Source organism: Microplitis mediator, chromosome 10 (assembly GCF_029852145.1).
Source record: "Microplitis mediator isolate UGA2020A chromosome 10, iyMicMedi2.1, whole genome shotgun sequence".
Taxonomy (NCBI): Eukaryota; Metazoa; Arthropoda; class Insecta; order Hymenoptera; family Braconidae; genus Microplitis; species Microplitis mediator.
The window spans coordinates 19,918,594-19,944,053 of NC_079978.1; the positions used below are offsets into that span (position 1 = coordinate 19,918,594).

At 31.5% G+C, this 25,460-nt stretch overlaps 4 protein-coding genes across 7 annotated transcripts; 1 reads left to right on the forward strand and 3 right to left on the reverse strand.

The window, feature by feature from the left end:
- Positions 1-38: 38 nt before the first annotated feature.
- LOC130676395 (prion-like-(Q/N-rich) domain-bearing protein 25) lies at positions 39-5,072 on the reverse strand. The gene is made up of 10 exons (XM_057482546.1): positions 4,968-5,072; positions 4,814-4,901; positions 4,479-4,727; positions 4,145-4,393; positions 3,005-3,265; positions 2,646-2,897; positions 2,327-2,575; positions 1,998-2,249; positions 1,638-1,886; positions 39-1,516 (listed from the first exon to the last, which is right to left on the reverse strand). Exons 1-10 carry the CDS (start codon positions 5,070-5,072, stop codon positions 1,512-1,514), a joined length of 1,959 nt encoding a protein of 652 aa, XP_057338529.1. The 3' UTR covers positions 39-1,511.
- Positions 5,073-7,616: 2,544 nt separating this feature from the next.
- Positions 7,617-14,302, reverse strand: LOC130675975 (E3 ubiquitin-protein ligase synoviolin B). Of its 2 annotated transcripts, none has more exons than XM_057481918.1 (8): positions 13,737-14,302; positions 12,711-12,803; positions 11,736-11,888; positions 11,032-11,322; positions 10,743-10,957; positions 10,442-10,659; positions 10,046-10,337; positions 7,617-8,221 (listed from the first exon to the last, which is right to left on the reverse strand). In XM_057481918.1, exons 1-8 carry the CDS (start codon positions 13,863-13,865, stop codon positions 7,927-7,929), a joined length of 1,686 nt encoding a protein of 561 aa, XP_057337901.1. In that variant the 5' UTR covers positions 13,866-14,302; the 3' UTR covers positions 7,617-7,926. The 2 variants fall into 2 exon arrangements, with proteins under 2 accessions (XP_057337901.1, XP_057337900.1); XM_057481917.1 differs by having other exon boundaries at positions 10,046-10,343; positions 13,737-14,299.
- Positions 14,303-15,963: 1,661 nt separating this feature from the next.
- Positions 15,964-21,447, reverse strand: LOC130676157 (tRNA (guanine(10)-N2)-methyltransferase homolog). 3 transcript variants are annotated; one of them, XM_057482185.1, is made up of 8 exons: positions 20,014-20,333; positions 19,174-19,248; positions 18,858-19,103; positions 18,659-18,793; positions 18,316-18,579; positions 16,639-16,777; positions 16,368-16,566; positions 15,964-16,297 (listed from the first exon to the last, which is right to left on the reverse strand). In XM_057482185.1, exons 1-8 carry the CDS (start codon positions 20,077-20,079, stop codon positions 16,000-16,002), a joined length of 1,422 nt encoding a protein of 473 aa, XP_057338168.1. In that variant the 5' UTR covers positions 20,080-20,333; the 3' UTR covers positions 15,964-15,999. The 3 variants fall into 3 exon arrangements, with proteins under 3 accessions (XP_057338168.1, XP_057338170.1, XP_057338171.1); XM_057482187.1 differs by lacking the exon at positions 20,014-20,333 and adding an exon at positions 21,393-21,447 and having other exon boundaries at positions 15,967-16,297; XM_057482188.1 differs by having other exon boundaries at positions 15,967-16,297; positions 19,174-19,214; positions 20,014-20,332.
- A 794-nt stretch (positions 21,448-22,241) lies between these two features.
- Positions 22,242-24,271, forward strand: LOC130676165 (NADH dehydrogenase [ubiquinone] iron-sulfur protein 3, mitochondrial). Its single transcript, XM_057482194.1, has 5 exons — positions 22,242-22,438; positions 22,504-22,569; positions 22,629-22,876; positions 23,706-23,951; positions 24,045-24,271. The coding sequence occupies exons 1-5, from the start codon at positions 22,372-22,374 to the stop codon at positions 24,210-24,212; spliced, it is 795 nt and encodes a 264-aa protein (XP_057338177.1). The 5' UTR covers positions 22,242-22,371; the 3' UTR covers positions 24,213-24,271.
- The last annotated feature ends 1,189 nt before the right edge of the window (positions 24,272-25,460 follow it).

The following is a 25,460-nucleotide window of genomic DNA, read 5'->3' on the forward strand; positions in this document are numbered from 1 at the left end:
TATGTGCAAAATTAAATTCCATCAATAATAATTTTTTTATTTTTTTAACTATTGCTTATTTATAATAGGTATTCAGACAAGACTTCGGAAATTAACCCTTTAACGGTAAATTCGGACAAAATCGTACCCGTGGCGCCAAAGTGGGGATAGCCTACAGCGTGCGCTCACACCCATACAGGAGCTGCCAGAGTTGAACAACGAGCCCCTACTTGGCCCAGCACTGGGGAACCTAGCTTTGGCACACCTATATTGGCCCAGGACTGGGTAACTTAGCCTTGGCCATCCAATGGCAAGCCAGACTTGGGCCAAGACTAGGTAACCTAGCCTTGGCCGTTACAATGATTACCCAGACTTGGGCCAAGGTAGGATTACCCAAGTTTGAATATACCTATGGTTTATATAAGTAGATCATATAAATGTACCAGTTCAACGTTAGTAGGTTCGTCCAGTAGCTACCGTTCGGACCCAGTAATCAGAAGGACGGTAGTTCGCGCCCAGAGTCCAGCAGAATTTCCACCGAGTTTTTTTCACATCATTTACCTCCCTTAGATAATTAAAACGTTAATGAACATGAATTCTACGAGGTTAATAATAATAAATTTTTTGTAATTAAATTTATTCGTTTCCTAGAAGCCTGGGCCAGGTCTAGCAACCAAGCATGAGCCAGGTCTGGTAACCAAGCATTGGCCAGGTCTGGCAACCAGGCTTGGCCCGAGATTATCATTCCAGGCTTCTACCAAGGCTGGGCCAAGACTGGCTTACAAGCCTGGCCCAAGGTTCTACAAAGTTGGGCCAAATCTAGGCCCGTGGTACTTTCCTCTCTGGACAGTCCCTACTACCTCAGTTTACGAGACTCAGTCTCGGTCATTAGCAAAATTCACTCATGTGATGGGTTCCTTTAGAGCCCTTTCATATATTATTTTAATGTTTTCAATAATTTTACTTTTTTAATTATTTTAAATATAATAAATTATTTCAAGATGTAAAAGAAAATTAAATTCAACCCTCTTTTTATTAATAGCAGTAAAAGAAAGGCAAGAGAGATATAGTTTATTGATATACAGATTTATGCTGTTATGCTGTCAATATATGACTAACTAACTCTAGTCGCGCTTCTATAAAACAAGAGAAGAAGACATTTGTTTTCTAGCTATTCAAATATTTTAAAGATCAGTTTCACATTCGTTACAATATAAATAAGGAAATTTTTGAGGTTTTTCCGATCCCGGGTCAAAAATAAAACTTGGTTTACACTTGGTCATCTTAAATCGTGACTAAGTAAGACCAGTTAAGTTAATTTCGACTTAACTGGTCTTACTTAGTGACGATTTAAGACGACCAAGTCTAAACCAAGTTTTATTTTTGACTAGGGATCTTTTTTCAAAACCGTTTACAAATTATAATATAAATGTTAAAATGATAATTCAGTGATTATTTATCAGCAGCCGGTTCGTGGTCTATGAGAAAAGCCATAGTGATTATAAGAATAAACCTGTCGATAGGGTCCTACTTTACACTGTGAAGAATAAACAATATGATTAAAAGATTCATCATATGAAAGTCTTTATAATTTACTAAATCCGACTCTGCGAGATTTATATCTACGAAATACTGTTTTCTGTGACAGTTTTGATTACCTGGTAGGCATAGATTACCGGATACAGCCATAAAATTACTTTTGCATTTACACTGATAATCAATACAAACTGAGTTGGTAACGATGCATTGGCTATCCCTCCAGCAATAACCTCTTAAAAGTGGCACACATGTTGATCTATTAATTATAAAATTGTTTGGATTGCATCGACATTTCTTGTCTGAAAAACATTTAATATGCCATGGATCACCGCAATCTAAATCTTCATTGCATTCATACAAGTAATCAACTGAAATCATTATAAGTCATAAATTATTTTTATGGAGCATAAAGTGATTTTCGTGTTTAGAATTCTTTGTTCTACTTATTGCAGTTCAACTTCAGTCAAATAATTACTTACTTGGTTTGCACTGAGTTTCTGACACAAACTGAAAGTTATGTTTACATTGACATTTATTTTCAACACAGACAGAATGATTGAATCGACATTCATCATTGTTCAAACAATATCCATTTAAAAAAGGGACACATTCAAATCTGTTCAATGCATAGTAATTCTCTCGACAAACACAGGTGTTATCGATTGAACAAACGGAATTTTTTATGCGTACGTCACAATTATCATCCTTGTGACATGTACTACCAAGCAAAACTATCAAAAAATCCAAATTTCAAATATTAATTTCTGAATAGATAATACTATACCTCATAGTAAAAAGTTATATTTACTATGGTCACATTGATATTTGGTTGTCATGACAAATGTCTTTGCACATTGACATTTATTATGGATACAAACAGTATTATATGAAATACATTCTTCGTCTGAGTCACAATATTCATCTATAAGCGCTATACATTTGTGATCACCAAGAGCAACATAGTTTGATCGACAAAAACATTTTTGATCAGCAGAACATACTGCGTATTTAATGTGTACACAATCATCGTCTCTATCACATGATGTATTTAATCGTCCTATTATCAATTTTCATGTTATTGACCATCAAATAATGACAAAGTTATTTAAATATGCGAATATATTCACCTGCTTTTGGTATGCATATATTATTAAATTGACGTACGTAATTAGAATCGCATTGACATTTACTATTATAACATATTGAATTGTCGGGCGCACATTGTTGACTACTTTTACAATATTCACCTAAAAGTGGTGCACAAGCCGTTGTATTCACCATAGCATAGTTGTCTTTACAGGTACAGTTATTGTTTACACATTTCGAACCCAGTATTTTTTCGCAATCTTCATTTATCATGCAGTGCTTTCCGATAAAATCTAATTAATCGACCATACATTATTCACTTTCAATGATCAATTGAAAAATATTGACTTAAATTAAAATAAAAATCACATCATCAGATTCGACAAATGTATCAACTTACGTGATGTACATTTGTTGTTAGAAAATTCTATAAGACCATTTCCGCACTCACATATATTATTTGAACAAATAGAATTAATAGTTGCACATTCTTGACTTTTGGAACAATAACTGCCTAGTAGTGGCCTACATACTGTCATATTATATTCTGCATAGTTTGACATGCATTCGCACTTTTTACGCACAGAGCATTCACTATTTAGTATATCAATACAATCATTACTATCTTTACAGTTCGTACCTAATTGAGCTAAAATTTTGTCTAAAAAGAATAGTTATGATTATTTATTTTATCAAAAGTGATTCCATATCTACCATTTTGTTTGTTTTCTTATTAAGATTTTTATTCAAACAGTATAATTTCCGAGCGGAAATGCTTTCATCTATCATTAATTATTTATTCACAAAAATACTCAATAATATTCACGAAAACCATTGTGGAGCTACCGTGGAACCACCGTGAGATTACTGTGACCTCACGGTCAAAACATCGTGGAAACACTTTTTAAATGCAATGGGAACACGGTCGGAATACAGTGGCATGACTGCGCAGTAAATACCGTGATTCCATTGCATTACAACCACGTTTCCACAATCGTTCCACGGTGTTTCAACAGTGTTTTTACTGTGAGGTCACCGTGGCGCTAAAACCGCACAGGTACACAGTGAATGATCCATTATACATGGAAATTTACTTGAACAGGGAATCTTAGAAAAATCTTTATCACAAGTGCATTGATTCCGAGCGCAAATAGAATGTGGTATAGACTGCATTCTTTATCCGTTGAACAGGATATGTCCAAACGGACCGAAATTCCAATGTATGCAGATAAATGAACATTCTTATTGAGTATGTATGAAGAACAAAAGTATTTTCATTTTATGATTATATTTTCTATCTACGGTAGACGTAACGTTCACGGTCACTTCAAATCCAGTTTTAGACACTTGAAAAATTTTAATATATTAGTTTGTAATAGACAAATGACGTAATTAATTTACTAAATGTATGCGAGGATACTTTTATCACACTATTATAATGAAAATTTTATTTTATACTTTTTCGTTAATTAAAATAAAGTATTAAATGTCCAAAAATGGACCAGTGACCACAAACGGTACCTCTACTCTATATTATTACCTAGTACGCATTGATTGGTCGATTGAGAAACGTAGAAATCTTCACATTGACAGGTGTAATCAACACAAATAGAATTTGGAACTAGACAATCATATGTTGTCCAGCAAAACCCACCTATAAGTGGTGCACAATGATCTTGATTTAAAGCGAAAGTATTTGCTGAACAGCTACAAATTTTGTGCTCTGAACATATCGCAAACCTAACTCGTTCACAACTTTTATCGCTTTCACAGGGTGCACCCAACGTATCTTTAATAATGTGAATAGTTGAAGTAGGACAATTCAGTATGTGTATCGTATTAGTTCCATTTCAAATGAATTTAAAGACACTTACTGAATATGCATTGGTCGTTAAATCTTTGATAATTACTGACGTTACATTGACATTCATTGTTAATACAAACAGCGTTATCGGTCGCACATGGTTCATTTTCCCAACAAAATTTACCTAATACTGGTGCGCAAGTCGTTTCATTTACTTCAATATTATTGATTCTACATATACACGTATTTTCTTTTGAACATTTTGAATGCCGTATTTTCTTACAATCTTGGTCCAGTTCACAAAATTTTCCTAATCCCACTGAATTACAAAAACATTAATGAGAGTAGCATTAATGATGTTACTAGCGATGACGGTGTGTTAAGTTAAATTATAAATTCGGTTACCCCTTTCGATGCATTTAAATGAATTCGGTTCAATTTGTTTGCAAATATCTTTTTGATCACAGCACGGATGCGTAAGATTTGGATCACACTAATTATGACACGATAATTAAAAATCCATGTTTATTTCGTACCAATATGAAAAAAAAATACTCACATAAAGATTTCTGATGACACAATGAATATCAGGAGCTGTAGTATTCAATGAAGGATTAGCAAATGCCACAATGAGAGACAGTATTCCACTTAATATTAACAACATTTTGACGGACTTTTCTCTGGTATCAAATTTTTAGTAAATCATAAGATTCACCTGGTATTCGTCACCTTTTTTCAGAGGTCTATAAAATTCTGCAGTTGGTGAATTAATGAAACATTCGATCCATTTGTTCACTGGTCACAGTACTAACTGGCTTAATTACTTTATATTATCAGCCACGATGACTAATGACTATATTTATTATTATACGTAATAAATTTTTTAAAATAAAGTTTTTAACATTACGAATCTGTTCGTTGTAATTAACTTTGTCTTTTATCATTAAAAAAAATATATCTGTGTTAGAAACAACATGTAATGACAGCAAGACCATTGCGAAATAATTAAAAGTAAAAAAAAAAAAATTGGTCTATCAGTTGACCCTGCGGGCCAGCCCCAAAACTTCCCGCTGTTTTTCGAGCTCAAGAACCTCGAAAATATTATTGTGAATACATTTTCGAGCTCTTTGAGCTCTAAAATACGTTTGTATGCTGTTGTTTTCGAAAAAAAACGTTTTTCACCATTTTTTCTCCAACGATATCTCTCAAACTAATAAACCGATTGAGACGGTTGAGGTGGCATTCGACGCGGCTTATAAAGCTCTAGAGCCCAGTCTATTTTGGAATCAATCCATCGAGCACATTAAAAGTTATCCAAAAAAAACATTTTTGAAAAAATTTTATTTTTGGAATATCTCTGAACGAGCCCTACCGATCAAGCTCAATTTTCTTACAGCTTCAAGATATTGACAAGCCGCGTCAAATGACACCTTAAAGTTCAAAATCGGTTCATCTGTTCAAAAGATACAGGTAGTTACATACGTACGTACGTACGTACATACATACATACACTCGGACATCATCGTGAAATTAGTCAGAATAGCTTCCTAGGACCTCAAAACGTCGACATCTGATGAAAATTCGATTTTCGTAAATCGGACCGAAACCAATAACTTCCCGAATTTTTGAAAATTTACAATTTTTTTAGCGGGAAGTTAAAAAATTGGTCTATCGGTTGACCCTGCGGGTCAGCCCGAAAGCATCCCGTTATTTCCGAGCTCTTTGGGCCTTGCCCCGAGTGACATATGTAAAATTAAGCTTTTATACTATGACGAAAGTTTAATTATAATTTATTCGAGCTTAGGGGTGTCTGGCAGGGGGTAGCAACTGTCATAAGTGTCCGGCAATGGATGACGAGATTTCTAAAGTTATCCCGAAGAAAATATATAAAAGTTGAGTTTTATACTTCAACGAAAGTAAGGTACTATTTTATACACCTTTAATACCTGTTACCTTCCGAAGTAACCACAACCCGAACTCTATAGTCGCTGGTCGTTCTTACCTGTATAGGGGACATGCACAGAAAAATTTTCATCTTTTATAAAATAACAAAAGTCTGGCCGTCATGGGGTGTCTGGGAAGTGTCTGGAAAGTGTCTGAGAAGTGACTTTCGGACACACTTCGACCAGATACCTGTCAAAAACTTGCCAAAAACACAAATTTCACATAATAAGACATTTCAATTAATAATAATATAATTTATTTAAAGCCGTAAGATGGACGGTGGCGTCTGAAGGTTCACCTAAAGTTTACAAGCCCAATGATATTCATGCTTGTAAACTTTGACTACTTGAAATTGGTTATTTGTCAGTTTTCAGTCAGTAATCTATCGGTCATCAATCAGTCATCTCGATGGAAAGTCTATAGAAATTGTCTGGGAAGTGTCTAGGAAATGTCTGGGAAATGTCTTGCTCTATTACTACATATTGAAGTACTCGCTACTACAATGTTTTACTACGATATTGTGGTTAGAAGAACCACAATTTTTTTCCGTGTAGTGTAATATGACACTGTTCGAGCAGATCTGGCGCAAAATATGCGTTAGTGTCTGCAAGTTATTTCTGGTGCAAGATTTGCTCAAATCACTGTACCAATGCACCTTGAGCAAGATATCGTCAATATTCTTGCACAATTCTTGAAGTACAACATAACGCAAAGATTTTTTTCAAGTCTTGCTATATAAAGACATCGACGACTAGTGGACCCGTGGCCAAGCTTTGGCAAGATTCTAATATGGATGACGATTGTTGCATTAATAAAGAAATAAAAAAGGTTCTATTTGGAGCGCGTCGGCTAGCGGGTTGCTGTTTTGCGTCCAGCTGCATTTCTGCCTCTGGTGAAACAATTCTCAAAAAAAAAGTTTCCATATACATTTTGTAAGACTTGATTAATCACGTCATTTTTTCAAAAATTAAAAAAACCTGAAAATAAATTTTTCAAATGATCTGAAACTTACAGATAAATAAACCGCTGACAAGCTCTTTCGAATGTCGAAAAAATCATCTAAATCGATAAGGAAGTACACGCTCACACGCATACACACACACACAGTCCGACGGAAATCGGACTGATACCAATAACTTTTCTTCTCTATCAATACTGAATTTTTTTTTCTTTCTGAAATTCAAAATTTTATTACCAAGAAGCTTAACATTAATAGAATAATTTTACACGAACTCAATTTTACGAAAGTTAAATTCGTAAAAAATCTTCTGATTAAATTACAATGGAAGAAGAAAACGAAACTGTATTTTGATATTGTTAAAACTCAGGTGAATTACTGAAAAAAGTACAGAACTTGTGATAGTTTACAACAATTCAAACTTAACAGAGTATTAGAAAATACACTAATGATTGTAGGATGAAGAATTTAATAAAAATAGCCGCATGTTGTGTTGAAAATTTAGCTGTTGATATTTTGTTGAGTCACCGATTATTTAAAGTACTTGATAACAATCATAAAAATGAACCCTTAAAATTTATGAGTGAATATTTAATATATTATCAATCGAATCATGCTAATTAGTCGTTAATGGTACGGCGAATTTTTGTAATCTTTTTCGCCTCAAAATTGACGCTTCGTCGTTTTCTTCTTCTCTGACATCTAAGGTCGAAGTAGAAGCTATACTATTATCTTTACATGCATTAGAGTCAGTTTCACTCGGCGTTCTCAGCTCCGAGTCTTCAGCGACATTCCCCGAAGAAACCGTCGTATCATTGAGTGATCTTGTAATTGGTTCTGGACCTTGGGTCATATTTTGAGTTGTCGTTTGAAATACTGTTTGAACAGAATTATCTGTAGGAGCTGCTGAACTGAAAATATATGTTTGTTTCAATTTATTTTCCTACATAGTTTAGGGGTTATGCATAAATTACGTAAGCAAATTTTAGGCAATTTTTATACCCCCCCCCCTCCACCCTCCCCTAAAGTAAACAATAGTAAGATTATTCATTTGGATGGTGGAGTATAAATATTATCCGAATTATCGACTGATCTGTTGAAAAAAAATCGTACGCAAGATGTCTCAAGTAGCGCTTCCTGGTAACGGTATGCATTAGACTGGGCCAAAAAAATAGACTACTTTTTTTTTCTTAGCTCTATCGAAAATATTATTCAGAATGACAAAAAAAAATTTTCATGAAAGTTTGAGCCCTTAATATTAATTTTAAGAGGTCTATCATCGCTATTTTTAATTTTAATTAATAATTTGATGTTTTACGTCAGAATTGCTAAAACATTGGAGTGAAAAAAATTCATTTCCACTCATTCTTATGTAAAATTAAATTCCCTACCAAAAAGGTCTGATTGAAAATTTTTGTCAGACAAGCCGTTTCCGATTAATTAAGCTTAATAAATTGATATATTTTTTCGATTTAACATTTTTACTTTTGAATTTTGTAACTGACGAATCAATAAATATCTAATAAAGACCATGACAGATTTTTGAAGGAAATTTAATGCTCTACAAAAAAGGTCTCTTAACATTTTTTGCTAAATTTACTCCTTCGAAAGTTATTCAAGGTTGAATTTGAGTCAAAACGATTTCAATAACGTGAATAACTTGTGTTGTGGGGACAACTGAATCGATCGCAGCGCTCGCTGTGGGCACAATTTCGTTGAATCATGCTCTCGTTGAATATAAACACGTGAAAAGTAAGTTTAAAAATAGTTCATAATAGTTATTATGTCATTAATGTTTGCCTTTGCTCATCGTTTGAGGTTAAAACAATATTTTATAATTTATTGATTCAAATCCGGTTTGGATAATGATTTTTATCATTGCCTAAAAATTATTTTTTAACCCTTCGTTACTCGCTCTATACGGCGATTCCCCGCACAACACTACTCAACCTAATAGAGTTGGCGTGAATACGAGTGAGACACTAGAGAAAGCGCGTGTAACGGAAGGTTAAAAAAACATTATGTTAGTACTTTCTTAGTCACGATTTACAAGCAAATTATCATGAATTAAAATAAAATTATTTTCTTCAATTTTGTTAAAAAACTCAATTGACTATTCTACTATTTTTTAAACTTTTATCATTGTAGCTGTCATGTATTATTTGTTTTGATTTTATCGGTTAACTTTATTCTTTTCTAAACCAATAGTGTTTATTATTTATTAAAATTTTTTATACTTAATTTTTTTATCGAAATATATTCAATTTAATTTTCTCTATCTAAAATACAATTAAACTTTTTTTTATATCGTTATAAATTTTTATATTTTGATTTTATAACGAATTTTTATTTTTTACACTGATTTTATATATCTTTTATAATTCTCGAGCATGATTTTTTGTAGCCATCAGATGTCGTTTTCGTCGCGCTCCCTGCCAAGAAAAAAAAATTAGTTTTTAACCCTTCGTCACGCGCATCATTTTTCCATCCTTCGTCCCTCGCGTGGCGAGGCGCTACCGCTGTGTTAAACCGCGCGCGGCGTTGTCAAGTCTATTAATTATTAAACATAAATGAGAAGAACTACTTTTATTGGAGGTACGGAAGACCTGTGTTCTGAAGGTTAAATTGAACTTCCTAATTCTAATGGCATACTGACGCAGTAGCCATGCGCAATGATCATATAATTTGAAGTGCTAGTAATAGAAAATGATTAGAAAGAAAAATAACCAATCTACCTTGAGAGAGTTGCTGCGCTTTGATATTGATTCATCATCACATTAGCTGCGTCAAGAAGAAGCTGAATTCTTTGGAGAGTCTGAATCCTAGCTTCAACTGCTTGTCTCAAGTTACCTTCCATCTGACGAAGCTCTTCTTCGTTCAGCGTACTGAGGTAGGGTAGTGGAGTTGGCACTATTGGTAAAGGAACAACGGATGGGAATGGTGGTGTGTAAAGTGGCACATTTGCCGTCACAAAGGTAGCACCCTCGACCATCCTTGTTCTTGATGTAGACGCGCTGCTCTCATGATCTGTTTCTATGAAAATAAAAAAAAACTGATAAATTAATTCAAAAGTCTGATCAGCAGATCAGATTTCGAGATCGAACCTACGGATCGTGTCACTGTATCCATACCTTGATGATTAACCGTAGGTGCCTGAATAGATTGAGATGCGGGTACCTCCCCTTGTGCTTGCTCTCGTTGACGACCATCGGTATTACCTGAAGCTGATCTTAAAATATTCAAACGGCATGTTGGACAAGTCTGTTGACGTTGAAACCACGATCGCAAACAAACTGTGTGAAAGATATGATTACATGGAAGTTTCTTACTCGCTGCAATCATTTCTTCTCTACAAAATATTATTACAAGAGTTGGTGATTAGATAGAGAAAAATTTATTGTTTAATATGAAAAAAAAAAAAAACTGATGTACCGGCAGATTATACAAACGTTATCGGCAGCTGCTAACTCCTCAGGAGTAGCATCAGGGTAAAACAGATTCATATTTCTAATTGCTCTTCTAGACATAACAATGTCTTGGAAAGCTTTTTTGAAATTTCGCATCGTAAAGTACATCGGTCGCAGAGCAAATAGCGGGAGTGTATACAACTTAACCATCACAGATACAAAAGCCACGTATAGAATAACCTTTCAAAAAATAATTAAGATAAAGAACAAGATAGTCACATCAAGTTAACAATAAACAAGCAATTATATGTTACCTTAATGAGGCCGATAACTAGCTCAGTGTACAATAGAAATACGGGTTTGCTTTCCCAAGGAGTTTCGCGTTGCAAGTCAATTGTATGAAGAATATATTTGATGGTTATGTTAAGAACTACAGTTGATAGTATTGCATATTCGAAGCCAAACACTAATTGAACTGATGCACCTTTCATAATAGTTGAATTGTATGCGTATTCAATCATTGTTAAGTTGATCGAAGATAACAGAAGCAGAAGAGTCGCGACCCTGAAGTGAAATAACCATGTAATCACCGGACTTCTCTCCATCTGATAAAATTTCATTAGATATATTTTAGTATTCTTATTTGTAAATGTGTGATTATTGCAGTTCCTTATAAATCGCATCGAAAACCTTAATTTTGAAAAATATTTCGCAGAGATTTAACGTGACATAGAAGGGAAAAATTCAGTAAAATGGTTTTGCGTATCTGGGACAAAAGAAATAGATCTGTCTAGATCAAATTTGATCCATTTTGCCAGATCTTGACAGATCTATGTCTCCGTTCAGATCTAATTTGATCTGATTAAATTGAATTTGACTAGATCAGATCTCGTTAGACCAAATCAGATCTGAGGAGGTATTCGGTATAAAATTTAAGGAAACATTATATTAAATTTCTTATCGAGTTTTTTACTTATTAATCTTTATTATCGTTAAAGCTAAATAATAAATTACTTACGTAGTCGACTCTATCTTCAGCAAGCCAGTGAAAAGATTTGAGAAATAGTAGCAACGTGAATAATGCTATAAATTTTGGACTGAAATCATCTCTGAACACTGTAAATGCTAAGCATGTTTCAGTTACAGCATACCATGCTTTCTCTACAAGGTGCTGAAAAAAAAGAGTTGTGATTTACTTTTAACAGGGGTTATCAGATATTTTCGGTTGGGTTTTTTTCGGAAACAAAATCTCTTAATACAAAACACAGACCGCACTTTGATGCATTACGGTCTAATCTAACGAAGTGTGCTTTAATTGTTTCATAATATTCGTTTGTTTAAGGAAAAAACTCGGCGAAAGTTTCCATTTACTGTACAAGTGCAACAAAGATAGTACCGTTCGTAGACTTGAGTGTAATAGAGAGAAAAGTGCAAACTCCTGTTAATGAAATATTCTATAATTTAATTAAATCCACAACGGCTTTATTTCTTTGTCAAGACGAAGTCGGGACGATGAGTCTATACGAAAGTTTCTGAATATTTTCAACTTAGTCAGCGTTAAAAGAGTCGCACTCATTCCGAGAAATTTTATTTAAAAAAAAAAAAAATTCAATATTGCGAAAAAAAACTAACCCATTTCGCTTAAAAAAAATATCTCATATCTTAAAATTTCTTGAAATAGAAACTCCTGAACAAGTAAATATATACCGACTTAAGCGTAGAAATATGTTGAAGAGAAAAAAATATTGTTTCAGGATAAAAATTTAAAGATAATTATTTACTTAGTGCAAGAAAATTTTGATTTTTCGAATTAATCCAAAAAAATTTCTTGAATCAAGAATATTTTTTTTATTCAAGGTAACTGTTTTTTTTTGTATATATACATAAATGTATGTGTATATTTTGTATTGTTAAAAATATCTATAATTTTATAAGGAAATGTTTATATTTTTATAATAAATAAAAAATAAAAATTGATTTTTTCAGATTTTACCTCGAGTTCAGCAGCACGTAAATTACCGAAAAATATTTTTCGGAGAAATGTGTTGGTCATAAATACGAATATCAGTCCTTGAGCATACATCACCTGAAAATAATAATTATTTATATTAATTTCTTTTTCAAAATATGGAAATACCCTTCACGCTACTTCATAGGATTGAAACGTAATAATTTCGTTGGTTTGAATTTATTCGGAACGTACTTTTTTTATTGAGCTCAATTTCTTACCAAATCTCTAAATTAATAAGCTGCTTTCAATGCTACATCGTAGATTTTTATCGATCAGTTCGTTTTCAAGTTACACAGAAAAAAAAAATTTTTCGGCGCAATATAAATTTTGCGTTATGAATTCAAGACAAAAATTTTCTTAGGGCTAGAAGTAATTTCTTTTTTTTTAATTAATTAATTAATTTTTTTTTTCATGTATAACTATGTAGTGACCCTGTTATTGGCAAATATTTGCTGTTCGGTCTAAATAAAGGCAATAATAATAATAATAATACTAAAAGGATGTTATCTTTCTGATATCAAAAAGATTCATGCCGCTCGGGATTCTGAATCCGATGTCAACATAAAAAAGTTGTCAATTTGTCACCTTTTTGGTACTGAAAAACTAATTGCTGTTTGTCAACAAAACGGTACGAAGTGTAATCAAAAAGTTGCCAAAATATTATCAACAAGTTTTTGTCAACCAAAATGTTGTCAAGAAGTTGACAAATTGTTATCATAAAGTTTTCTCTTTTAAAAATAAAAAAGTTAACTTTTTGGCTGGACATTAGTGTAATATTTGTTGGAAAAAATCTGTGTTTTTACATCGCAAAATAAATAGTAAAATTTTTTTTGTCAACTTTTTCGATACAAGTGAATCTGATGAAATAAAACGTAACTCAAAATATTTGCAACCGCAAATACTAAAATTATCAGTGTAACTGATTTACATTTTTGCTGATAAAAAAAAAAATTTGTGAGTCGACGAACAAAAAAATTAAAAATAATTAAAATAAATGAATACACTCACAGCCATACTAGGATTTGATTTGGTTATGTAGACAACTGAAGGATAGAACTGTTTTTTTTGATAATATGCATTAGCGATGACAGTACTTGTGACAAAGACACTAATTAACAAAATAACTGCAGTCCTCATTGTTACTCGTAATTAATAAACAGGTTTCGATATTTTATTATAAAGAAGGCCAAGTTTCAAAACTTTCGACTCTGACGTTTTGTTTTGATAGAAAATTGTATTGTAACTTGGAGACAGATTTTGAAAATACACAATCCAGTTGAATTATTGGTTAAAAAACTGTCTGCTGCTGTGACGTGCAATTGATGGTGTGGTAGAAAGTTATTCGTGGAAATAATTCAAAGATATCGACACTGGTAGTAAAGGTTTTTTTTCAATTCTACGCGCGACTTTAAGTATGCGACTATTATTATATTGACTGTTTTCATTCTTCAGCGAATGAAACAATTCATTGTTTACAATTACATAAAAACAAATCTTGATTTTTTTTAAAAACCTTAAGGGCCTATACCTATTCTATATTTAATGGAACACTAGTGCGCTTGTATTGCGCGCGAGCGCGTACGTGTCGCTTTTGTGATACTGAAATTAGCTGATAACTAATTTTTTTATTTTTTTAACGATCACTAATAGCCACTTTAGCTTGAAATTGACAGTAATTTGACAATTGAAATTACCGAAATTTACTGCCGAATCTGCTGACAATTTGACAGCAAAAGTTTGAAAGAAAAATTTATGGTTAATTTTCCGCAATTTAAAGGTAACTTTTTTTACTAGAAAGAAACCTTGGGGCCAGTTTTTCAAACCGAGTTTATTTTTATCCGGGTTTTAATTAATATTGCTAATATATCTATATATTAATAATTAGGGCCAGGATTTTTGTGCTAATTTAAAAATAATGAATACTTAGTGATGTGAAGTTTTTGATATTACGGATAAAATATTGGCCTTATTAAAAAATTTTTTAAACAAAAGTTGTAGGAAATTGTATTTCCTTAAAAAAAATGTTTCTTATAATTTTTTCGTAGGACTAATAAGAATGCCGTAATTTCAAATTTAAGGTTTTCATAATTAATTAAATTTTGAATAATTCATTATGAATTTTAATTTTTGAATTACGGTGAAAATATTGGTCTTATTAAAAAATTTTTTAAACAAAAGTTGTAGGAAATTGAATTTCCTTAAAAAAATGTTTCTTAAAATTTTTTCTTAGGACTAATAAGAAAGCCGTAATTTCAAATTTAAGATTTTCATAATTAATTAAATTTTGAATCTTTCATTGTGAATTTTAATTTTTGAATTACGGTGAAAATATTGGTCTTATTAAAAAATTTTTTAAACAAAAGTTGTAGGAAATTTAATTTTCTAAAAAAAATATCTCTTATAATTTTTTTTTTAGGACTAATAAGAAAGCCGTAATTTCAAATTTAAGATTTTCATAATTAATTAAATTTTGAATAATTCATTATGAATTTTAGTTTTTGAATTACGGTGAAAATATTGATCGTATAAAAAAATCATAAGAGACATTTTTTGAATAAAAATCAATTTCCTACAACTTTTGTTCGAAAACTTTTTTAATAAGACCAATATTTTCCCCGTAATATCAAAAATTTTAACTACTCATTTCAAAAATAAGGCAAAAAATCTTGTTCTTATTAATAACATATAGATATACCAGCAATGATAATTAAAACCCGGATAAAAATAAACTCGGTTTGAAAAACTGAACCTTAATAAAAGTTTTCTTGAATTTTTCGTCAAATGTCCGTCAACTTCGGGTTTTTCCGTTTTTCGAAGACAATTTGTATACAAATTTTGAAATGAATTCGCATTCTAATTCGGGTGGTAAATTTTCGTCAAATTATACAGCAAATTGTCGTCAAAAACGGAAAAACTCGAAGTTGACGGACATTTGACGAAAAATTCAAGGAAATTTTTGTAAAGTAAACTTTTGCTGAAGCAAACTGTGCTATTAGGAACAAGTTCAACGCAAGCGCATCCGCGCCATGTTTTAAAGGCGGCAATTCAAAAGTTTCGGACACTTTTCATACAAATTGCTAATCACTAACACATACACTGGCCTATGGAGAGTAAAGGTTGAATGCAAACACATAAATATAAACATTAGCAGAGTGGATTTTCAAACATGAGAAAGTTTTAGAAAAATTCATTAAAAAGTTTTAATACTAAAAAAATAATTCAGACAATTTTCATTGTTTATTGATATAAAATAGTATACTAAATTATAGTATCACTCATTCATTTCTTTTTTATTTTCTTTACATCTTTTCTCCCACTCTGCCCTATTCGTCGCTCGCTCCAGCGCTTCTTTCATTCTTTTGTCTTTACGGGTTTCTTTTCTAAATGCAAAATACATTTCCCTGTAGTCCAACATATTTAACGTATTTACAACATCGTCTTCACATGGTTCTCTTATTTTTACGTAGGTCAATAATCTCCGACTTGAATGGATGCTCAATACTTGTTCGGAGTTAGCGATTATTTTCAAACAAGGGTGTGACGGTAATTGATCCGTGGAATAGTAATCCCTAAAAATTTTTAAATGTTAGTTAAATAAAACTGTAGTATTTGTTTAGTATCGAAGAAATAAGACGATACCTATAGACCGGAAACCAACAAACTAATCTGCCATTTACTACTAAATGCCGAACAGCAAAATCTAATAAGTCGTTAAATATATGAGGTAAATTATAAATTATTTTTGATGGTATATGCGTTGAAACTTGATTTTCTTGTATATTTGGATTTGTTTTCGCACTTCCAATACGTTCCGTTGCTTCTCGAATTCCGTAAGGTGCTGCAGATATAAATAATTATATTTAAATAAATACTTGACAATTTCAGCGAAAATACTATGAACTGTTCTTACGATCAGTTATGATGACATCAACCCGCATCTGTGGTTTCCACATACTTCTTGAAAAATCTGACACAACAACATCTAAGTAACAAGAACTTTTTCCATATTGTTTTATATTGGCAGCTACACTTTCATCGCTGCTCCGTATCTGCAATAAATTAAATTTTTTAATTAATTTGAAATAATCTTAAAATATTAGATTGCGTAACATTTTTTTTATTGGGCGAGGAAATTCAAGTTATTAAAAAAGAGAACGGATTTTCATCAGTAGACGGAGTGATTCATGAGGAAGGCTTACCCTGATTAAACAACTGAATTCGATCGAATTAAACGGAATTAAATTTTTAATTCTATTTAATTCAGATAAATTCTGTTAATTCGGTACCTAACTTAAAAATGAATTCTGTCTAATTCGGCGGGAAAACCAGAATTTGTCCAAATTAAAACGAATTTAAATAATTCTATTCGGTTTAATTCTGATTAATTCGAAAATAATTATCCAATTTCTGGTTCTGAATCCGAATTAAACTGAATTAAAGCAAATTTGAAATTTCTTAATCGGTTTTATTCTTTTGAATTCAAATTCAAATTTTCAATTCAGTTGAATTCTGTTTTGCAGAATTCGACAGAATATAACAGAATTAAAATTTTTAATTCGGTCGAATTCAGTTGTTTAATCAGGGTAGATGTATAATTTATTGAGATTTTGTGTAAATTGGCTGAAATATGACGATGATAGATAAAGAAGTCGAAAAAAATCATGGTGGCTGAGAGATTGACTGGTGTACGCCGCGTAAACTAATAAAGTTATATGAAAACAATGTATTATGGAATTATTCCTCTTAAAAATAGATCTATCAAACTGTAGCAACGATGTATATTTATCTTGTAAGATTAACACACAATAACGAAAAAATATCCGTGCAAAGCCAGGGTAGTTTGCTAGGAATGTATCAATCCTAGTAGCATTCTTAATAAATTCTTACGTAAATCTGTATCTTCAATCTTCAGCAAGTCTACATCGTAATCTTGGACAAGTCTAAGGCAAGACACTTCCGTAAGATACCTTAAGTAAATCTGTAGCAGTAGTTGCTGAAGATTCATCAGCTCACTTGCTGCAGAATTGCTCAAGATACCCAGATACGGCTGCCCTCTTCGTTACTTCGCGAGTCGTCTATTCAGCGTTAGTATAATAAATTCAATGGCGCCTACTTAATGTTCGATATAATTTTATCGAGTGACAGAATTGTTCATTGTTGCCACTCAAAATTTTAATGAGGACCACTGGGTTTGCTAAAGGTGCTGCGTTTGAGCTTGGAGTGACTCGGAGATAAAGAAACCCGATGTAAGCAATTCTGCAGCAACTGACCGAACATTGTTATATAGCGCGTATATTGCTCAAGAATTGCTGCAGACTTACTACAGATTTCCGTAAGTGTCTTTAAGAAGAATCTTAAGCAAGACTTGATGAAATCTTTAGCAAGTCTACTTATGAAATCCATCCACTTCAAGTCTTGTTCAAATCTTTCATAAAAAAATTGCTGAAGGATTTCGACAAGTAACTTGCTTGTAAATGCTAGTAAGTAACTTGCTAGTAATGCTACTAGAAATGGTTCTTCATGATTATTGTTATTTTCTCGCAACACCACATAAACAAGTGTATAATTGATTAACATAAAATAATACTTTTTGTGTTATTCTCGTAGGCCTTGTCCGAGCATGTAGCATCATAAAATCAATGTCAGCTCCTAAAATATAACCACCGAATTGTGCAGCAGCTACGAGAAGAGATCCTGTCCCGACAAACGGATCAAATATAATATCTCCGTTTTTAACCTGTGCCTGATTCGCCATCAGCAACGAAAGCTGAGGGTCCATAGAAGTAGTCCCGATAAATTTTCGGGTTTTCAATGACAACTTTTGAATCAAATCTCTCTGACCATTGGCTATCTGAAAATTTTATTCAATTTTAAATAGATTATCAATGGAAGGTTGCCCTATACCTGAATAAAAGTTAAGAAGTTCTAACCCATTTTCCAAAAAATAGTTTTTCAGGTGATTCAGATATAGTATTGGAATTGGTACCATAGTACTCAATGTAATAAAAACTATTGTCTGGGTTATTCAACTTTACTGGTCCCTCGAACGGCAGATAATTGAGTGTCTGTAAATTTAAACTAGATTAATTCGTTAGTTTACAACATATCCAGTGATAAAGATCCACTTACTTCAATTCTCTCAACTTTTTCTTTTTGAGTAATATGTTTAGAAAAAGTTTCGACAATTATTTTGAAAGTTTTATCTCGATTGTTGTAATATTGTCTCTTTTCGCTTGCATGTGTCCTCAACGTTTCGTGAAATTTATCCGGATCAGAGGCTTGGGCCCAAAGTTCCATGCAAAATTTTAAAGACACTGATCTACTGGCTATTTTTTTAATAATTGTCTCGCAGTCAGTTTCGACAATCCAATAAGGCTGTAAAAATTAAAAAATAATCTTCTTTTTCAAAAACAAAATAAAATAAAAAAAATACTGTTTGCTTTACATGGACTGTAGATTTTTCTGATATCTTCAATTTAGATGACACTACGTTGAATAAATTTAATATCGAATTAATTTCCTGAAAATTTAATTTGTTTTGAGCGCATTCTCAGACAGTGCCCCTCACTTTTTAAAAATTTTCATTGAATTTCAACTGTCATTCCTAAATTTAATTAATCATCAAAAAAAAATTAAAACCTTAATTGAAAAAAGCGCAGTTGCAATTTCGCCGAAGTATAGAATTTAAAAAAAAATTACAGTCATTAATAAGGAGTTTTAAAAAATTTTTCGAATGAATTTCAGACTACGAAATTTGAAAATTCGAATTATAAAATTGAGCTGAAGCTTTTACTGAAATTTATTTTCAAAATTTATTTTAAATCCCAATTGATATCAACTCCAATTTTTTAAAAATTTATATCTCAGCGAAATTGCAACTACGTTGTCTTCTTTTCAATTTATGCTTTTACTTTTTTATTTTAAATAATTAATAAAATTTTGCTACGTCTTCCTGATTTAAAAACACGATTCAAAACGATTAGAAATGATTCAAAACAATTCAATTTTAATACAACGTGATAAATAGTAGAATTGAGTCTAGTGAATTTTGTGGAGATTTATTGTAAGAAATAAATTTGTGAACGTGCAATTTGTCTCTCATCATCTCCACGTGGGAAATAAGTTGTACCGTTGGTGAACCATAAGATAAATTCATCATTGAGTAAATCGTTTTGTTTAATCAGGGCTACGACAGTTGAAATTCATCGAAAATTTTTAAAAAGTGGAGGGCACTGTCTGAGAATGACTATAAGTACTTTTAATCCATGCTTTTAATTTATCTTACCGGAACCCGGAAATCAATGTGCTCGTGTGCAAACCAAAATAAATATTTTTTTGGTAGAGAGTTCATTGTTTAAATATTATTCTTTCTCAGTACAAGTAACAAAAAATATATTTCATGCTATGAAAAAAAACTTTTTAAATTGCATTTCAAATGCGCTTTTACAAGGTTACTAATAGTAAAATTATAACACGATATTTAAATTCAAATAATCTAGGAATTCAAGTTAAGGTCAAAATTTCTGTTATAATAAATGAGGTGAGGGCTTCGAAAGCTAACCAAAAATCGACCCTTTTTATAAACAAGAGACATGCAGTTTCCATTTGTCCTTCCTATAGTAAAAAGTACATAAAGTATATGATCAACAATCTATTCTTAATGTGATTGGCTGATTATAACATAGAAATAGACACAACAACAAAATCTATTTACACTAGAAAAATGTATAAAATAGAACACGCACGCGCTTGCGCGCAAAACGGCAAAACTAGACACTTGTTATTAATGACTGGCCCCCTCTCGAAAATCCCGCCAAAAAAAAATTCATGATCCTGAAGTTAGCCGAGGTCTAATAATTTTTGGAATTTTTTTCAAAGCAATAAATTATAAAAAAAAAATATTTGAAAAAATTGTACTTATAGTTTTTTTTAATTTTCAGCATGTGCAATTTTTTTTTTTCTTGTGAACAATTCGGTGAAAAAAAAATTGAAAATTTTTAATTGTCTGCTGACTTCAGATGATCCTGAAGTTAGCCGACGTCTAATAATTTTTGGATTTTTCAAAAGACTATAAATTAAAAAAATAAAAGTATTTGAAAAAATTGCACTTATAGATTTTTTAATTTTCTACATGTGCATTTTTTTTTTTCTTGTCATTGATTTGTTGAAAAAAAATCCGAAAATTGTTAATTGTCTACTAACTTCAGGATCACACAAAATGGCCGACGTCTATTTTTGGATTTTTTTAAACGATAAGTTACAAAAAAAAAAATATTTGAAAAAATTGCATTTATAGTTTTTTTGATTTTCTACATGTGCATTTTTTTTTTGTTTTTCTGTAAACAATTCGGTAAAAAAAAAATTTGAAAATTGTTAATTGTCTACTAACTTCAGGATCACACAAAATGGCCGACGTCTATTTTTGGATTTTTTTAAACGATAAGTTACAAAAAAAAAAATATTTGAAAAAATTGCATTTATAGTTTTTTTGATTTTCTACATGTGCATTTTTTTTTTTTGTTTTTTTGTAAACAATTCGGTAAAAAAAAAATTTGAAAATTTTTAATTGTCTGCTAACTTCAGGATCGTAAGTTAGCTGACGTCTAATAATTTTTGAATTTTTTAAAAGACGATAAATTGTAAAAAAAATAGTATATTACATACCTAGGCCAGTAAAACAAGAAAAGTCTCAGAGCACATGTAATTGTTGGCCGAGGCGAAGCCGAGGCTGACAAACATGTGGTCTGAGGCTTTCTTTCTTACTGGCCAAGGTGCGTATACTATTTTTCTGCTCGACGAAGCCGGAAAGTTGCAACTTCGTTTAGGGCAGCGGCCCGAAAGTTTCCACTTTCCGGCCGGAGGGCAGAAAAAATATTTGAAGAAATTGCACTTATAGTCTTTTTAATTTTCTACATGTGCATTTTTTTTTTCTTGTCATTGATTGGTTGAAAAAAAATCCGAGAATTCTAAATTGTCTACTAACTTCAGGATCACACAAAATGGCCGACGTCTAATTTTTGGATTTTTTTAAACGATAAGTTACAAAAAAAGAAATATTTGAAAAAATTGAACTAATAATTTTTGAAATTTTCTACATGTGCATTTTTTTACTTTTTTTTTCTTGTAAACAATTCGGTAAAAAAAAATTTGAAAATTTTTAATTGTCTGCTAACTTCAGAATCGTAAGTTAGCTGACGTCTAATAATTTTTGAATTTTTTAAAAGACGATAAATTTAAAAAAAAAAAATATTTTAAAAAATTGCACTTATAGTCTTTTTAATTTTCTACATGTGAATTTTTTTTTTTTTTTTGTAAACAATTCGGTAAAAAAAAAATTTGAAAATTTTTAATTGTCTGACTTCAGGATCATGACTTCAGAGTCATCTGTAGATTCCTGTCAAATTGAGTTTCCAAATTGATGACAATTCTCATTAAAAATGGCTACCAGGAGTTTTTTTACCAGACATTTATGCTTGCAGCTGTCAAATTTCCAACCCAAGAAAAAAACAAAAATAGAGAGAGACCAGTGGTAACCTCTTTGTTGCCACTCTCTGAAGGAGGTTATCAATGATCTGTAATTTTAATTGTATATAATTGTTTTGATCATTACATAAATATACAAATCAGAGTTACAGTTTTCAAAATGGCATTTTTTATTTCGAACAATGCCAGGGCTTTCGCTCGTCTGCTGTCTGTTCCAACATCAAAACGTGAGTAACCCTTCCATTATTCTCAATGATATTTTGCAATTTTCTAAATCATTCAAATATTTCAGGTTGTCTATCAACTTCAGTCATACGAAGTTCTCAGACGTCAACAAACGAAGATGAATCACGAGTATGTGAGTATAAGTGCTCGGTTAATGTATACTTGATAATATATCATCACTTTTGTTTATAGCCACCGTACGAAGATCCCTCGCAAATAATATTGATTCAGTAAAAAATTTCGGTAAATATGTCGCTGATTGTTTGCCGAAATATGTGCAGGCAGTACAAATGGCAAGCAGAGATGAACTTGAGATCCTTGTTGCCCCGCAAGGAATTCGTCCAATTTTATCATTTTTGAAAGAACATCACAATGCTCAGTATACTACTTTAGCAGACCTTACAGCGCTTGATGTTCCGAGTAGAGTGTGCAGATTTGAAGTTTGTAGCTATGTTTTAAAAACTGTTAACAGAAAAAAGGGTTTTTTAGGCGCAAAAAATCTTTACTCGCTCCAAGAAAATTTTTACTGCCCCAAGAAATTTTTTTGCATTATAAATTGAAAACAAAAATTATCCAGAGGCGAGAAAAAATTTTCTTGAGCCAAGAAAAATTTTTTGAGACAAAAAAAATTCCTGCTCCAAGAAATTTTTTTCAGTCCTAAAAAAATTTTTGTCTTCAATTCATAGTGCAAAATAATTTTTGTACCAAGAAATTTTTTCTAGTCCTAATAAATTTTTTGCATTATGAATTGAAAACAAAAATTATCTGGGGGGGAGAAAAATTTTTAGAGGCGAGAATAAAATTCGTGCGCCAAGTAATTTTTTCCAGTTTTCTGAGAAAATTTTTGTCTTCAATTCATAGCGCAAAATAATTTTTGTACCAAGAAATTTTTTCTAGTCCTAAGAAAATTTTTACTTACCCCAAGAATTTTTTGTATTATAAATTGAAAACAAAAATTATCCAGAGGTGAGAAAAAAATTTTTTGAGGCGAGAAAAAAAATCGTGCGCCAAGAAATTTTTTTCAGTCCTGAGAAAATTTTTGTCTTTAATTCATAGTGCAAAATAATTTTTGTACCAAGAAATTTTTTCTAGTCCTAAGAAAATTTTTACTTACCCCAAGAAATTTTTTGTATTATAAATTGAAAACAAAAATTATCCAGAGGTGAGAAAAAAATTTTTTGAGGCGAGAAAAATTCTTGCGCCAAGAAATCTTTTTTTTCTGTGTAGAAAAATTTTTATTCGTACCTCTAATTAATTTCTTATTTGTAGCTTGTGTACAATCTCTTGTCTATTCGATTCAATACTCGAATCAGAGTGAAATCTTACACTGATGAGCTGACCCCAGTAGATTCTGTGGTTTCTCTTTTCAAAGCTGCTAACTGGTACGAGAGAGAAGTGTGGGACATGTTTGGAATTTACTTTACTGATCATCCGGATCTTCGAAGAATCCTCACTGACTATGGTTTTGAAGGGCACCCATTGAGAAAAGATTTTCCCCTCAGTGGATTCGTTGAGGTTTTTATTTGTTCAGAAGAAATATTTTTCAGAAAACCATTTATGCCTCAAGTAAATGCATGACTACAAATATGTATGTATTTATGTTTTTAGGTCAGATATGATGATGAAGTTAAACGTGTAGTTGCTGAACCTTTAGAGTTAGCACAAGAATTCCGCAGATTTGAATTATCAACTCCCTGGGAACAATTTCCTAATTTCCGAAAAACTAAACCATCGGAAAAGCTCGGAGATGAAAAAAAAGAACCTTCGCCAAAGTAGAATAATTTGAACGTAATGTATTTAACTTTTATTAGTCTAATAAATTAAATGTATAAAAATCGATTCTCTTTTAATTCTAATGTTAAATTTTATCATTTTATTTATGATACTAAAGAATGTAATTTATTTTTAAAAAATCTAGTGGACGCTTTGTTTCATTTTTATGTTCATCTCTGATAGTACATCGTAACTTGACAAATATTGGAAAATCCAAAAGTGCACACCTCGATCGATGATTTTATTTTTAATCATTACTTTTATTTTATTTTTTTAAATTTTGAATTTTGATCTTTTTGTCTTAGATGTCGCTCTTTTTTTCAATCCTACTGTCACGCCAGTGCTGCTGCCAGTAATTGGTGGAGAGAAAAAAGGAAAAAAATAATAACAGTAAAAATAAAAATGGCAGCTAAATTTTTCGTGAATTACAAGTTTTTAAGTTTTTATTAATTATAATTAAACCAAAAAGAGTTGGATAGTGATTTACGATAGGGTTCTTGTAGTCACCAAACTAACGCTAGTAACAGAAAATTTGATCCGTGAGCCGTTTTATTAGAGAGTTATCGTGATCACAAGAAATCAGTTAATTAACCCTTTCCCGGTCGACTTTGAGTCCCTACTCTTAATTTGAATCGTACGTCTTATTCTTAAGGGAATATGCTACCGGACCTTTTTCTCACACTCAGAAAAATAAACAGGACTGTCTTTGTTGCACTCGTAGAGTGAATGAGAATTTTAAAACAATTTTTCTCAGAGACGAATTAAAATTTTTGAAAATACGAAATTTCTTGCTCTTTGTTAAGGGCATTCTCAGACAGTGCCCCCCACTTTTTAAAAGTATACAATGACTTTCAACTGTCATAACCGTATTAAAATTTTATTAATTAATTAAAAAAAAATTAAAACCTTAATTGAAAAAAGGACAACGTAGTCGTAATTTCGTTGAGATATAGAATTTTAAAAAAATTACTTACAATTGATATCAATTGGGAGTTAAACGAAATTTATTGAATAAATTTTAGCCAACAAAATTTAAAAATTCGAATCATAAAATTGACATGACGATTTTACTGAAATTTATTTAACGAATTTTGTTCAACTGCTAATTAATATCAAGTGTAAATAATTTTTTTTCAAATCTATATTTCGGCGAAATTACGACTACGTTGTCCTTTTTTAAATTTATGCTTTAATTTTTTTTTAATTAATTGATAAAAATTTGATACGCCTATGACAGTTGAAAGTCATTGA